Raw genomic sequence first — 14,873 nt, forward strand, 5'->3', positions numbered from 1 at the left:
TAGGAATATGTACGATATAATTCAAAGAAGTATCTGGAAATCTGCAAGAAACAAATAATAAACTGCTTTTAAGAAAATGACTTCTGGGAAGTGCAGCTTATTCCTAAACTTCTCAAAATGGAGCTCCTGTCAGGTGGCTCCGTGTTACATATGACTAGGCAAAGTGTTCTCACTCTTTCCCAAAATGACTTCCCAAACTGGATTTTAAATTGGACGATAATCTTGACACTACAACTAGATTGAACAGATAAATACCTTCAGCAAACTTGGGCCTGCTTTTGAGCATGCGTAAGTTCGTGCTGTTGTGTCAATACATGGTTTCTTCTTGAGTTTTAAAAGGGTATTTTGAAAAATGGGAATGGCTCTGACTCAAGGATGTGCTTGCAAGTGAATGTGAAATACCACACGGTCACCTCTTTCTGCTGACAGAACTCACACTACTCTACGAAGAAGTGCTACAGCCCCGTCTCACCAGGGAGCAAGCAGCACACAGATACGCTGGGCACGGGAAGTTTCCCTCAGCCACCAGCAGGCCAAGCCAGCAGTATGGGTTGGGACTGCGAGCCCCACATCTTTTGGGGTGTGAGGCACTGGAACAGGTTGCCCAGAGAAGCTGTGGATCCCATCTGTGGAGGTGATGTTGGATGGGGCCTTGGGCAACCCAATGTGGTAGGTGGCAGCCCTGTCCAGGCGATCCTTGAGGTCCCTTCCAATCCGAGCCATCCCACGGTTCTCTGACAATTTAATGCTCGGTTTGTTGGATTCAAAGTGTAAAACACTAAAGCTGTTCAGTTTGCTGCTACGTGGCATATTTAGGACCGAGGGGCAAGTTTTATTATTATTAACTACATGTTGTTGACAGGCACTGTCGGCTTACCAGTGATTATGCCACAGAGACAGAGAGCCCTCCAGGGACTGGCAGGGAGGGAAGTGTGACTTGAGGAGCAGCTGCTCGGTTTTGGGAGCCTCCCCTCCACAGTAGAGATGTTTCTGCTTCTTAGAGCAAAGGCAGAAAAACTGGAGTAAAACAGTCTCTACAGGAAATGCACTGGATACAGAGCGGCAGTTCATCTGCTACAGGGCCATATGGAAACACTTCGTTCCTATTTTAGGTCTGAAGAAAAACACCCATTGCAAAACCCCATGATATCAACAGAAAGAAATTGATTTCAGCAAGCTTCATGATGTGAAGCTTTCGGAGCTACTGCTGCTCAGACACATTGCTAACTTCCAGCTCGGGTTTAAGCCTTACACTTTCAGCAGTCCTGAAAATTCATAAAGTTTTGCCCTGGTGACTGTAGCATGCTCAGAAGTGCTCACAGGAATGCACGTGCTGCCAATTTATCCATTTGGAGTTGATGTGTTTTTTAGCATCCTGATGTTTTGTAGTTAGGTAATTGGGGATCTAGCTGCTGACAGCTCTGCTGGTGCTGGGCAGTGCATAGCCCCACAGACAAGCATCCCAAATTCAGACTATCTGAGAAGTGCGATGCTCTCTCCTGAACTTCATCCTCACTCAAGAGGACAAAACATGAGATTGCTTATTAAAACATGTTTTAACCTCAAAACTTCAGCATGAATTAAAAAGTGAAATAGCATGTCTTCCAAATAGTTTTCCAACAGGTACACTCTTTTATTCTTTCACATTCTGTTAAAATATGGTTTATTTTTAAGAAAGGGACTGCATACCCATAAAGTATTTTAAATACTATTAGCTGATATAACGTAACTGTTGAGTAAACAGACATCAAAGGGCTGGTTAGAGAGTTTTCACAAAAGATCTTCCATTAAAGGAAATAATTGGAATCAAAACATTTTATGAAATCCTAACAGCTTCTATTAAACTTATTAGAAGAAAGTCTGGAAGGGTCCCTTGGGTTCAGAGGGCAAATTTTGGTCACAGATGGGAAGGGAAATCAGAAACTTCAGAAAATAACATTCTATTCAGAAAATAACTTTCACTTCAGAAAATAACCTGGCCTGGTATATTTTCATCCCAAGCAACCATGTGTCTACCTCCTTCTCTTTCAGATTTTACAAAGATGTCAAAAAGTCTTATTTTCATCACAGTGCAAAATATCTTGGCATCTCAAAAAGGTTTTGGAAATGGAAAAATCATTTCCCACTCATTTCTATTGAGAAATTTAAATTCCAGGTAAAATCAGGGTGAACAGGGGGTAGGCACCGTACTGGGATTTATGAAATGCCTGCCAAGTAGCCTGCTTTTAATGCACACCAGAGAGTAGCATTCCTTGCTAAGAAGACCTAATCAGCATCGTGCATTTTTTAAAATTTGCTCAAAGGCTTATGTTTTTAAAATGACCCTTCCACCTACTCCATTAATTACAAACTCCAGTATAAAACAGACTTTTCTATGGCCTCACTGTGAAAGCTGCAGATTAGGAGCTAACCTTGTTTCAGGCCCATGCATAAATTAAACAGCATGTGCTCCAAGTGCACATCATTTCAAAAACGTGTTCTATGAAACGTCTCATATTTAGCGCTTATAATGCATACAAAAGGGGAGTTTAAAGATGGAGACGGAACGTTACATGGATTTTGTATAAAAGAGATGCTAAAAGATTAACAGCAGCATCCATTTTTAAACTACAGTTCTTTACCGCAGCAAGAATTTTAATGCTATATGCCAAAGTTTCCAAAATTAACAGGTGCTTTTGGATACCCCACCTGGGGCACGTCAAGATGCTGATTTTTAGAAATTCACTAACAATGTGCCTCAATTTTGGCAAGAAAGGCCGAGGCAAACAAAATCACAAGTGATCCCCAAAATAACTTGGCCCCAATTTCCTTCTGGATGTTGACATTCAGCCAAACTTTTTTTCTCACAAGAAAAAATAACCGCCACCAAAGTTTGTCTTGCAAATAACAATCAAGTGCTGAAAGGTTCCTCGGGTCCCAAATGGAACTGCTGAAACACATTTCAGAAACAAAGAGAGGGAAAAAAAATCCCAGAGAACTGTTCTACCAGGGAACGAACTTGTTCTGCTCACCAGTTCTCGTGTAAAAGCTTGGTGCCACAGTTCTTGGAGTGATAACCTCAGCAGGACCAACAGAAAAAATCCAAGTCAAGAGCAAGGTTTGGAACACAGCAGAATAGCAGGGATAAAACCATCTAGTTCAGGAGAAGAAACCCAAAACAAAGAGTTGGGAGCTAAGAAAGAAAAAGCAACAGCCAGCTGCCACATTCTAAAACCTTCCTCCCCTCCCCTGAAATCACAACTGCTCTACTGGGTAATGCTATCTTTTTACACGGGTCTTATGCAGTACCTTGCCCACATAAAGCTAACTATTGCCTTTTAGTCTTCTGCAGTTCGAAGTCAGTAACTTCCTACCCCAGCCCTGTGGAACGGCTGCACGGCGCTCCACGGTGTTCTCTTCTGGGGAGATCACAAAACCAGATTTATACTCATGGCAGTCCAACTCGGATTCAGAAGTAATACCAGAACTTTAGCTTCTGGAACTAAAGACTCCTAAAACGTATTTTCAGGAGTGATGGTTTCAAAAAAAAGATCCTTGAAGTCCATGGAGAACTCTTGCTCTTTTTATTAGCACTGGGCTTAAATGAAAGCCACCCACAGTCATTCAACAGGTAGAAGGAAAAAGCAGCCTTTGAAAGCCTGGGAGCTCTCTAAAATCAGTGAGTAACGACATAGTTAACACTGGTCTTGTGAAATGCAATAGACATAAAGGGGATTATAATCCCGAAAAAGGAGAATTTATACCCATTGAAAAGCGTTGAATAAAGTAATGTTATGATGAAAAACTTTATGGCCTGCTCAATGGCAGGAAATACTCATTTTCTTGTTAAAGAAAAGATAACCGTCAGGGAAAACATGCATTAGGCAGGGCAGGCTAGTAAATCTCCCCATTACAGAATGAGAGCCCCGAGTACTGCATGTGCTGTGCAAGCAAGTAGTGGCACCGGGGTATTGCTTCAGCGAGGGGCAGTTGCCACCTGTGCTGAAAAGCTGATTAAGGATCATCTCCTTCACAGGAGCCCCCCGGCCTCCTCTCCTTTCCGTGACTGCTGTGGGGCTGAAATGTGCCCGTGGCTTTTCCCCAGGGACGGTACAGCCTAGGGGTAGAGCAGATTGCACGAGAGCTCTCAGTGAAAAGCAGCTTTAAACTTCGCCCAGCAGTGCTGTAGAGAGGTGTATTCCTCCTGCTTCCAGGCTCTGCCCACAGCCAGCACGCCCTGCTGCCTCCGAAAACTGTTCTCCTCGTGCTTCTGCCCGCTCCTCATGGAAGTACAACTGAGCAGCAGACACCTGCCAACACAATCCTGCACCTTGAGGCAGATGCAGCACCACCAGCAACCTGAAGAGTAAGTGCCATGAGCAGAAATAAATCAGACCACAGTTTCAAGGAGAAAAACTACCCCCAGATCAGGTCTGACCATGCTGTATTTTAGCTACAAAGAGGAGATACAAACCAACCCAAATTAGCACTGTGATTACTTAAACGGAGTTCTCGCTCTCCATAGATCTAACTGCAAACTCCCTGCATTTCTTGTCTCCCTTTCTGATCTGATCTTTAAAATGATGCACGGCGAGGGGAAGGTGGGAGGGGGTGCCTCTAAGCCGCATCATGTGCTTTATGGAGGCGAGCCAAGCAGCTACTTAGGCAACCATTAGGTCGAGAAACAATCGCTTCCATCATTCCCAACACGTGTGTCAACATAATTCCATGCTCTCTTTGTCATGCAAAAAGTCTTGGCAAAGTGACCGGATACACCCAGAAAGCAGGAGCAAACTAAGCTCATTATGTTAACCCGGAGATCCCACAGCATCCTCCGGTGCCACAGAAGGAGACTTCCCATTTTTTGCCATGTAGGAAAGGAAATTTGCTGTGCTCAGAAGGGCCCGAGCCAAGCCTGACTTCAGAAGTGTGTAAGGAAATTCACGACTGGGTTTCGTGGAAAGGGGACCCCTCATCTGACGAGCACAAGAGGCTGTGTCAGGCAGTGTGATCGCAGGCGTTGCAGAAGGTACGGCATCTTGCATAACTACAGAGACTTCCCTCTCCTGTGTGCTCGCTGGAATCCTTCCAGTCATGCTAATACAGCTCTGCAAAGGAAAACTCCTGCCAAATGGGAGTATCAGCTTCTCTAACTCTTTATTGTTGTCATTGGTAACTCCGGACTTTGTTTTCCTTTTAAAGGAAGATTCAATGCATTTTACAACCATTAAACATCTTTTCTTCTCTCCATCTATACTTGTACCCCCTACTAACAGCACAAGGCTTGTGCACATGGGAATAGCTGGCACTACTGGCCTAATGGCTTCTTTACATAGCCAGGCAGAGCAAGAAGACCCTTCCTTCTGTCTGAATACATCCTTGGTGCTCTAGCAACTACAGAACATAGGAAATTTCCCAGAGCATAGGTATTTATTAATTTAAAGATTGGAGTTTTCATCAACCATATTTACTGCGTCTTTCAATTCCAGATTTGGTGCAGTGCGAGGCAAGTCCTAATACTGCTAGACATTTGCAAACCCCTTCAGACTTCAGCTGCTTTGCCTCCGCTCTGCCACAGTTAACATATATTTTGCTGCCCATTTCGCCTGCTGAATGCTCGCAAGTCCAACCCTGGTTTTAGCAACGCATTCAGCAAAACACAGCTTCTCAGCAGTCCATGGTCACAAGGGCTGACATAGACTCAAAATGGGGATGTACAAGAATAGTAAAAGCTTTTCCTACGTGTTGTCAACATCTCCTCTAATGAAGGAGGATTGCTATTGATTGTTGAGTTTAAGCCTGTATCAGTTACACTACCTGCTTTGTTCCTTTAAGATGCCATATTTTTGGCACATCCTCTTACCACCCAAACACTCAAGAATCAAGAGCACAGAGCGCTGTCCAAATGGGCAAGTGTACAAGAACCTTCCCCCAGCATCATCGCAGGAGTGGAAATAAGCATTAGGTTCTGACTTTGTCCTCTCCCTGCTCCACCACTCTGCAAATTTACTCTCTACAGGCTTCTGAAAACACACATCTAATACTACAGAACATTGTTAACAAGTCAAATAAAACAAAAGAGTAAAAAGTGAACATACCTGAATGAGAGAAACGTTGTGTAGACTAAGTCTGAAGAGGTAGTTCCTGCATGAGCAAGCAGAAGAAAGACAAATTGTTAGGCTATGAAAAGAAGGAAGGGAGAAGTTATAAATGCAAGTAATAGTTTTTGGTTATCCATTTCTATGGACAACGAGGGCCTGTTGGATTTCTCTCCAAAGAATGTAAAAATAATAACGTGTCCCTTGTTCATTTGTCTTAGCAAGCCTTATAGCAAAGCTCTGAGCAGGGCTGGAGTAAAATACTCCAAACCTCGTAATGGAGGCCCACACTGAAATCCCAACAGAACAGGGTCTATTTCAAGACCCTCAGAGGGCTTTGGTCGAAGCCCTGTAAGGGCTGTGTTCAGGTTTTTTTTTCTGCTGACTGAGAAAACTGGGGTTGAATAGAAGCCAGCTGGAGCAAAGCTGCCTCCTGCAGTACACTCCCCCCAAGTCTATCCTTGCAGATGGACTTGGTGCAAAAGGAGGAGGAGAGGAGAGGTACTTCTCAGCAGAACCTCTCTGCATGGAAAACCAGCAGGGAAATCAAGGCAGTGACTGCAGATACTCCCAATCCTCCTGTCATCACATCTTCAAAGGCAGAGCAAGGGAATTCCTGACAGAAGTCACTGTAGCATGAGATACAACACATCAGCCGAGCTGCAGCCCTCCCTCTGCATGTTCCTATCCCAACACAAACAGGAGGGAAGGCACATTTGCATCAACATCTATGGAAGAGTCTTAGTTAACAGGTTTTACCTCACATTTTTGCTTGCTAAGACAATGCAGTTACCAGCAATCAGCTGACATGTATTAAGCCATATGGACTTGATTGTGTGCTTGAGGCTTTTGGCCATACCTAGCTTCATATTTTTGCATCCCATCTGTCATCTTCATCGGTGTGAAGAGCTGTGATCCTTTTCCAACATCCCTGTCACCGCAACCTCCCAGAGAAGACATATTTATATTGCACCAGGTGAACAATGGTTTTGTGGTGGCTCTGTTTAAGCAGCAGAAAGTGCAGCTTTGGTGGCAGAGCTTCATCCACCCTACAAGTGCTAGTCTAGGGACATTCCCCTACCTACCAAAAATGCAAGTGCAATGTCAGTGAGGTCAAGAAGTCAATGGAAGTTGACTTCTGGTCTTATAGTGATGAAAAGGTCCTAAGGATTCTTCTGAAGAGCCTTGATTAGAGTCTGTAGTCAGCAGCACACTGCCCAAGCAAAGAAAGTTACTGAAACTTCCACACATGAGAAATCCATATGGGGTCACAACGACCACTAAGAGGCTTGAGCAGTTTTTCCTTTTCCTGTTGTCTCTCACCTGAATATCATGGAAGTCATAATCATTGAGTTTCTGTATATTTTGTCCCAGTTCTGTAAATAAATCAAAGGATCTCAACCACTGCAGACTGTCAATGAAGACGGGTGGGGACAAGGATGATGAGGGACCGTGGAAGTCAAACTCTTGGTACCAGATCTTCAGCCAGTGTAGCTCTAAGTTGCACCACCTCTGTCCTATTCTCTACTGGGACTGCTTACCCAGGGAAGAATGAGTCCCATTAGCAATATCTGAACAAAATGTATCCGTAATTATTACACCTCCTGTAAGTATGCAGAGAAACACACACACAAAACCTCTATCTTCTGTCCTTGTCCAATCACCAGCAGCTCTTTCATATTCTGAAACCTTATTCTGTCTCTAAGGACTGCACACTTTCCCAGGTAATTTGTTATTAACTCTCTGGCTACAGACTTAAATATTATGCCCTGCAGATGCATGCAGCTGACCAGAGGCGCTAAGCTTACATACAGCCAAAATCTCAAAATGGAGGAAAATTCTCCTCCGGTGACTGATCTGAGTGGAAGCACATGCTGCTCTCACCAAAATACTAATGCAATTCCAGGACATGAGGTATCATGGAATAAGCCTTCTCCTGCAGAAATTAAGCATGTCACTGGCCTCCAGTGTTACAACACCCTAAGGAGAAAGTTCTCATAACCAGGGATTTGAAGTTGCTATCCTGTTGTTAAGCATGCTATTTAAATGCATTGATTTTGGAAGTCATACAGCAGATTCCAGCTCCTTGTTTCAGTCTTGTAAAAAGCTGGACAGTTTGACTGAGTAATAAATTTTAATATTAGGTTTTTTCCCCAGTAGTGCTGCACAGCAAATTCAACCAAAATATATTTAATGGAAAAGATGTAGCTAAAGGACACGGTTTTCCTAGCACTCAGCCAAAACAGATGCAGACAGGAATTAGTGTCCATTTAAAAAAAGGCAGTTTCTGTCCTCTCAGTGCCTGCTGCGCAGCACCTGAGCAAAGCATCAGTGGTGAGATCACGCGGGTGGCTGAGACCTAAACCAGGCAGAAACACAGCATTGATGTGAGAAGCACGATGATCTTCCAAAAGCTTCCCACTAACCTCACCTCTCGAAACCTGACCTTGTAGCTTTCTTACAGCAAGGAGGGTTTCCCTTTGCTTTTCATCAGCTTGCTTTACCTGGTGGCTGCACAGCCCCTGGCAGTCTCTTTTTGTTTGTTTGATCCTTCTCACGTCTCATCAGCAGCAATATGAGCACCATTAGGCAGACTGGGCTACCAGAGACACCAGCCGACCTGCCCGGCTAGAACATACTAATCCTTAATTAATAACACCTTCTTTTAACCACACCTGCTCTGTAAAACTATACGAGGAGCGAAAAGCCAAGGGGAAAGATCTGCTGAATCAGACAGTGCCATTGTTATGAATTGCATTCTAAATGTAATTTCGGGCCAAGAATGAACAAGGTCTCTGAATGACAGGCATGGTTTATTGTACCTAGAATTGCCCCATTTGTGTCTTTTTTTCTGCTCGTATTTGAAGTTATGTCTGTTTAATACCTTGCTGAACTATAATTTAAAGCAGCTGGAAGAGTAGGATTAAGAAATATATGAGAACACCGAGATCTCTGCATGAATAGATGAGGTGCCTTCTTGGTCTTTTCTTTTTTCTCCCCCACTTTATCTTGTAAATGTTGGCTAATTCCTTTCTTTCTTAAATTAAGCCCCTCTGGACTACACCAGAAGAGCAGTTGCTTGGTGCAAGCAGCTCTTCTAATAACCTCCTTCGCCCATGTAAGAAGCTGGTGCACAAACCTGGAGGGATGGGTCAACCTCTTACTCACTTTCTGTTCTGAAAGGTCACGCACCTTCACTCCATGGTTTTACAACAAAAGCTCTCTTTCATCCCAGAGTCGGCTGCATTTCAGCCATCTCCAGAGCAAAAGGTTAAACTCTTCTAAGTATTCTGGGATAAACGTTATTACATACATTATAGGTGCCTCACATTGCTAATTATTACTGCTACTAACTTTATTGCTCACAACTACTAACCTTATTGCTCAAAACATCTGTGCACTTCTGAAGATGCCCGTGTTAATCAGTGACACCCCGAATTCTCAGCCAAGACCGTGGTCACAGCATTCAAGCCTGTGCTGAAGTGCCATTTAAACTCTTGGAAATTGGGTATCCACTGAAGTGCTTTATGTCTCAACCAGTGCCCTCGACGCTAGTCTGCCTATGGACAGAGCCAAGCTGCAGCATAAATCCTGTAGAGGGAAGTCTTTGTTAATTGGCTTTGTAATTTGTATTTGGCTGCCTTATAAAATGATTAAGCGCTCACTGTGCCTGGTACCACAAAGCATACGTACCAGAGCAGCAGGAGAGCAGCTGAGATGTATTTTAAAGGCTGAAAGAATATATCCACTTAAATCCACTTGCCACGACATTCCCAAGTCAAAGCTGCTTAGGCAGGGTTTATTTCTTACAGCCACGAGCACCTTGGGTGAACTTTGCAAGGTGATGCCCATGCACTCGTTCACACGTCGCGTGGCCTTGAACCAATTCACAGTGAAGGCAAAGTAACTTTGTCTACAATACCACCAGGCAACAGAGCTCCAAGACAAATGAGGCTTTTCCAGTGGGATGCTGCACAACAAGAGTGCTTGAGGAAAAGCTGAAACCTCTCCTTTAAGGAGTTCTGAAATGATGAGGGCTGCAACGTGCTACAGATACAACCTACGGATGGGCTGGTTTCCAGTGCTGAGCAGAGCCCTCTTTTCAGGCACTGCTTCTGCCTGATGACAAAATGATGCTTCCTTCTAATTAATAAAGAGCGTGCTTTTCAGTTCAGCTGTGGTAAATCAGGAGGGCTTTCCCCGCAGCTAATGAACAGGTGTAAATGAAAGGTTACTCTAGCTTCAGATTAAAATCAGCAAGGTTTGTTCACATTTCCCACCTCTGCCCCACTCCACGCTGACTAAGCAGGTAAGATAACCCTCCATGCTTCACAGCAACCCCTGCCAGCGACCCTGGAGCCATGAGCTCCCTCATGCTGGCCACCACCTGCATCTCTCAGAATCCTGATGTGAGCACAAAACCCACACAGCTGTCCTGCAAGGAGAAGCAAAGCCCACAGAAGCTGATAATGTTTGATCATGCTAAAATAATGCTTTTAGGCAAAGCTAAAGAGGACTGAGTGAAGAGTCACTCTCCTCCTTTGGGGCTATTACTGCACTGAAAGGCACCCAGCACAGCCCAGGTGGGTAACTGGAGATTTCAGGCATGCTCTGGTGCTCCAGGAAGGGATTCCCCAAACTTGGGCTGCAATCAGGTGCCAGGTCTGCAGGAGGGACTCCACTGTCGCAGTGTAGATAATAAGGAAAATAATTAACGGAGCAGGGTCCTTTGGGCAATGCGAAACAAGGCCCAGATTTATGCATGTGACAAACCTCGTGCTGCCTCCCGGTACCCCTGGGAGCCGAGTCCTGGGGCTGAACCTCGGGCAGGGAGCCAGCAGCTCCTGTCAGCTCTTCCCATCTTTGCTCCTGGAGGCCTCAGATGTACTTTGTGCTCGCACAGTACACGACAAACACAGCTTAGTCATGCTTCAGGACTCCCTGCGAGCTGGTTAGTCTCATTCCCCCCTTATACTAATGGAGAAAATGAGCCAGAGAAAGGTGAAGTGACCTTCTCCAAAGAACACAGCACGGCAGCGATGGAATCGAGAGCAGAGCCCAGGGCTCCTGGCTACCAAATCTCATGCTAGTTTACCGCACAGCACCTCGACGCAGGTCCAGCTGTGGCTGAACTTTTCAGGTGGTTATCCACACCTCCGAAACAGCCAGCCAGCCCAAGAAACCCTGCCCCTGCAGGATGGGCTGGCCTTTGCTCTCAGAAGGAGTTAATTAAGTGCCTGCCCCAGTGTGAGGTGGCAATCACTTTGCAAATGCTGCTTGAGAGATTCATTTGAGGGTCCTCGCATACACCTGCTGGGGAAAAAAGGTGGTGAGCCAGCATGTCTCTCGCAGGCTGGATCCCTATTCACCAGTAATTTTGTTTCTATTGAAGAAAAACTTGTCCGGTCTATCATTCTTCCTTAAAAATCAATAGATGTTCAACAGAGAGCCACACTAAATGGCACGCAGTAATATGATGCAGTTGCTATATGAGCAATAGCTTTTCCCAAAGCAACATTTCTCCGTGATAAATCTAGCCGGAGCTGGAGGAGCATCCTCTTACAAGAGGCTCCTTATGCAAGCAGCATATCATTCTGATTAAGCAGCTTCCAAATTAAGCGAGGGTCACAGCTACCGTGTCTGCATTGCCACCGTGTTTGCACACAAGGCCCATTTCGTACTTCTCAGCAGAAACAAGGATGGAAATCAAATCCCCCGAATTGCAGTCGGTGGAGGAGCGCTACCAGCAGCTGTATCAGCACCGGGTGCAGTCTCGATGCTGTGCCAGCTCGTGGAAGAGGCAGAAGAGGCAGATGTATGTGGCCTCAGACTACGCTGGACAACAGGATGGCTGTGGCACACTTGACCAACACCGATCCTCAGAAATCTGGGCTGTTGTTGCTGCTGGGGGGATCACAGGAAGGGTTTGGCCCTTGATCTGCAGCCATGTCCCCCCTCGCACACCTCGTGAGGGCAGTAAGCTGGGCTCGGCTGTCCCTGGCCCTCTTCTGCCCTGGGGTGGGAGAGGGGTCCCCTCGGTGGGGGCATCACGTTGTCCCGTGTCCCCAGGCACCTTCAACCCACCATGGTCTGGAGGGGAGCAGCATTTGCATGCTTTGGAGAACTGGGATTTTTTTTAAATATTGTTTGAACATATTTGTAAAAGGCAGGCTGATTTCCATAAATGTTTTGGTTACTTTTCTCTCTGTTTCAATAAATGAGTTCCTTCAAAACCCTCGAGATGGAACCCGAGCCAAATTTACAGAACTGGTGTGTGGGTTTGTTCCTGTTTTCCTGGAAGAGTGAGTCCATCCCTCAGACCATCACATATTATCCCACACGCCACCCCAGCTCTCTCCTGACATGCAGCTGACAGCTCTGCTGTCCCTCTCTCCTCCAGCTGGCAGAGTCCCAGATCACTTACAGCACCTCACGGTGGCCCCGAGCTGCACAGGGACCTTTCATCTCCTGTTTGCCCATCACTTCGGTGTGTTTTCCTAAGCCAAGCTGTGAAATTCCTCTTCTTCTGATGCACCAAACATCATTCAGGTGCTCCCTGGCGGCCCCCCACCTGCCTGCTCGGGCTGACAAGTGCGCTCAGCTCTGTCACCCTCTCCTCCAACTCGGGATGAGTTCAGCACAACTTAAATGGAAATACTGAGTGAGGCGGCTGGCGAGATGAAGTTACTGCCAACCAATCCCTTCTCCTCGTGGTGTTTTTCAGACCTTCGCAGGGGCACAGAGCAGTGGGCTTTAGCACCTAGACATCTGGATATAAAGCGATATGCACGTCGCTGTGGTGAGCCCTGCCATACAAAACCGACGTGTCACCAACTTAACTGGAGCACAAGTCAGTATTTTCAGTAGTGCCTAAGGAAAAGCTGCCATTGCCTCTCCTCCAGGTACGACACCAGGGGCAAAGCTGTCTCCTTGCTCTCTTGCAGCTGCAACTTCTCCTGTGCATTGGCCAGCCCCAGCGACCTGGCAGTGCAGCAGTGTGGCATTTCATCTGATGGATTTATTGAGAGTAAATTAAAGCTCATGTTCTGGTCTCAAGCAAATGTACAAGTTTTAACTAAGAAAAAAACCTGACACTTTGAACAAAATTTGAACTAGGCTCCAAAGTTCCCAGAATCCCATCAGCTATGAAAATGATCCTTTCATTCTCGCCTGTCCACACCTTTTCCCTCCTTCCCAAGGGGTAAGCCGGGGACAGCACAAATTTGGGGTATGGCAAATTCAGACAGCCTGCAGACCAGCAGAGGAAAGCAAATTCCATAAGTAAGAAAGAGACACGCACCCAGTGGGGTTTCACCCCTCCACACTTACACAAGGGCTGAGCTGACCTCCTCTGGCACGCTATCAGAGAGGAAAATCTCCCTCTGAACTATCTCAGGCTCAACCAGAGAGGTTAAAACCTGCACTTTAAATCACATTTTTATTCTCTGCACAAAGAAGCTGTGCACCCCCAATTATGGATTTAACTAGCTGTAATGTCTAATCACAGGTTTCTCACCTTCGCTGTATTCTTTCTCATGCAGGTCAGGCAATTTCTTCAAAAAACATCAATGGTCCTTTGAAAGTATCTGTTAATTTCACAGACTGCTTTCCCCCTTTTTTCTCACACCACCACATTACCTGCCTCCCTTCACCCCCCAATACAAGGACATAACTTTAATTTTGTCTGATAGGAAGAACCGGAGTGAGAAAGGATGCCTTTTGGTGTTTTTTTTTTTTTTGTTTCCTCACAGCAGCTTTCTCAGCTACCCTCCTACAATCTGGATATAATCAAAAACATTATCATGCTCCTTGCTTGCTCATGTCCTCATTAATACCTCAACTGGCAAGGTAATTTCTCAGCCAAACGTGACTTGGTGGGGGGGAAAGCTGAGGTAAGGCAGCGTGATACTAATGGGAGCCACCCGAACGTGGCAGGAGCTCACCTCGGTCATATTGTCTCGGAAAAGCTATCGAGCCAAATTCTGCAGTCAGTGGAGAATGGCACTTCATTCCTGGATGTAACAGGACAAGCCTGTGGTCTGTTGAACCTTTGGCCGTGCCCATGTGATTGTGCCCAACATTAACTCGTTTGCATTTTATTCTCTCCATGCTGTGTGAGACTGGACTTCAGCTGTGCTGAAGATCTCCAGCAGCATTTATGTCTTATTTAGAGGTGCAAGGCTGAGGGCAAGTGCCAGGTACTTGCTACTAGCAGGTAGAAACACAAAAGTAAATGGTCCAAATCCAAACTCTGGCACAAATTTTCTGTAAATCCATCAGAAAACGTTGGCTATGTCCACACTAGCTAAGCAGAACAGTGCAGAGACCTCTGTGGTTGTGCAGACTTCTGTCAAAGAGCAGCCTGCACTCCCTCTCAGAGCTACTATAAACTCACGTGTCTCAATATCACAGTGTTCTTCACAGGGCAGGCTTGCTCTTAATCCCTCTGGGCCTTGGATTCCCACCTACGGTGTGAAATTATTAGTGCTTTTCCGCCTCGCAGAAGCCCCGATAGTTTGGCAGTAGGAAGTGTTGTTGATAAAGTTGAGCCCAACGCCGACGCTCCAGGACTGCAGACCCCCTCTGCCCTGCCTTCTGCCGCTCAGCCTCCTGGGCTGCACACTGCCTTCTGCCCAGGCAGCACAATCTGCTGAGATTTGCTCTCTTCAGGCTTCAGTGGCAGTCCAGCTCTGGGCAGGATCGAAGGTGCCCAAGGGTAGGAGCGATATTTTCCAAGCAACGCAGGTTTTGAGAGTTTTACTGCAGCGCTCTGGAGCTTTCTGCCAAGCAGGCAGG

At 45.8% G+C, this 14,873-nt stretch overlaps 1 protein-coding gene across 6 annotated transcripts in view; it reads right to left on the reverse strand.

Annotated features, from left to right (window-relative positions):
• SEMA5B (semaphorin 5B) overlaps positions 1-14,873 on the reverse strand; it is a 260,527-nt gene that overhangs the window by 98,380 nt on the left and 147,274 nt on the right. For all 6 annotated transcript variants that reach the window (XM_068687501.1, XM_068687504.1, XM_068687502.1 and 3 more), the window contains exon 6: positions 6,078-6,123. In XM_068687501.1, coding sequence (XP_068543602.1) covers positions 6,078-6,123 — 46 coding nt within the window. The remainder of the gene's footprint in view (positions 1-6,077; positions 6,124-14,873) is intronic.

This window comes from Anas acuta, chromosome 6 (genome assembly GCF_963932015.1).
Source record: "Anas acuta chromosome 6, bAnaAcu1.1, whole genome shotgun sequence".
Classification (NCBI taxonomy): Eukaryota; Metazoa; Chordata; class Aves; order Anseriformes; family Anatidae; genus Anas; species Anas acuta.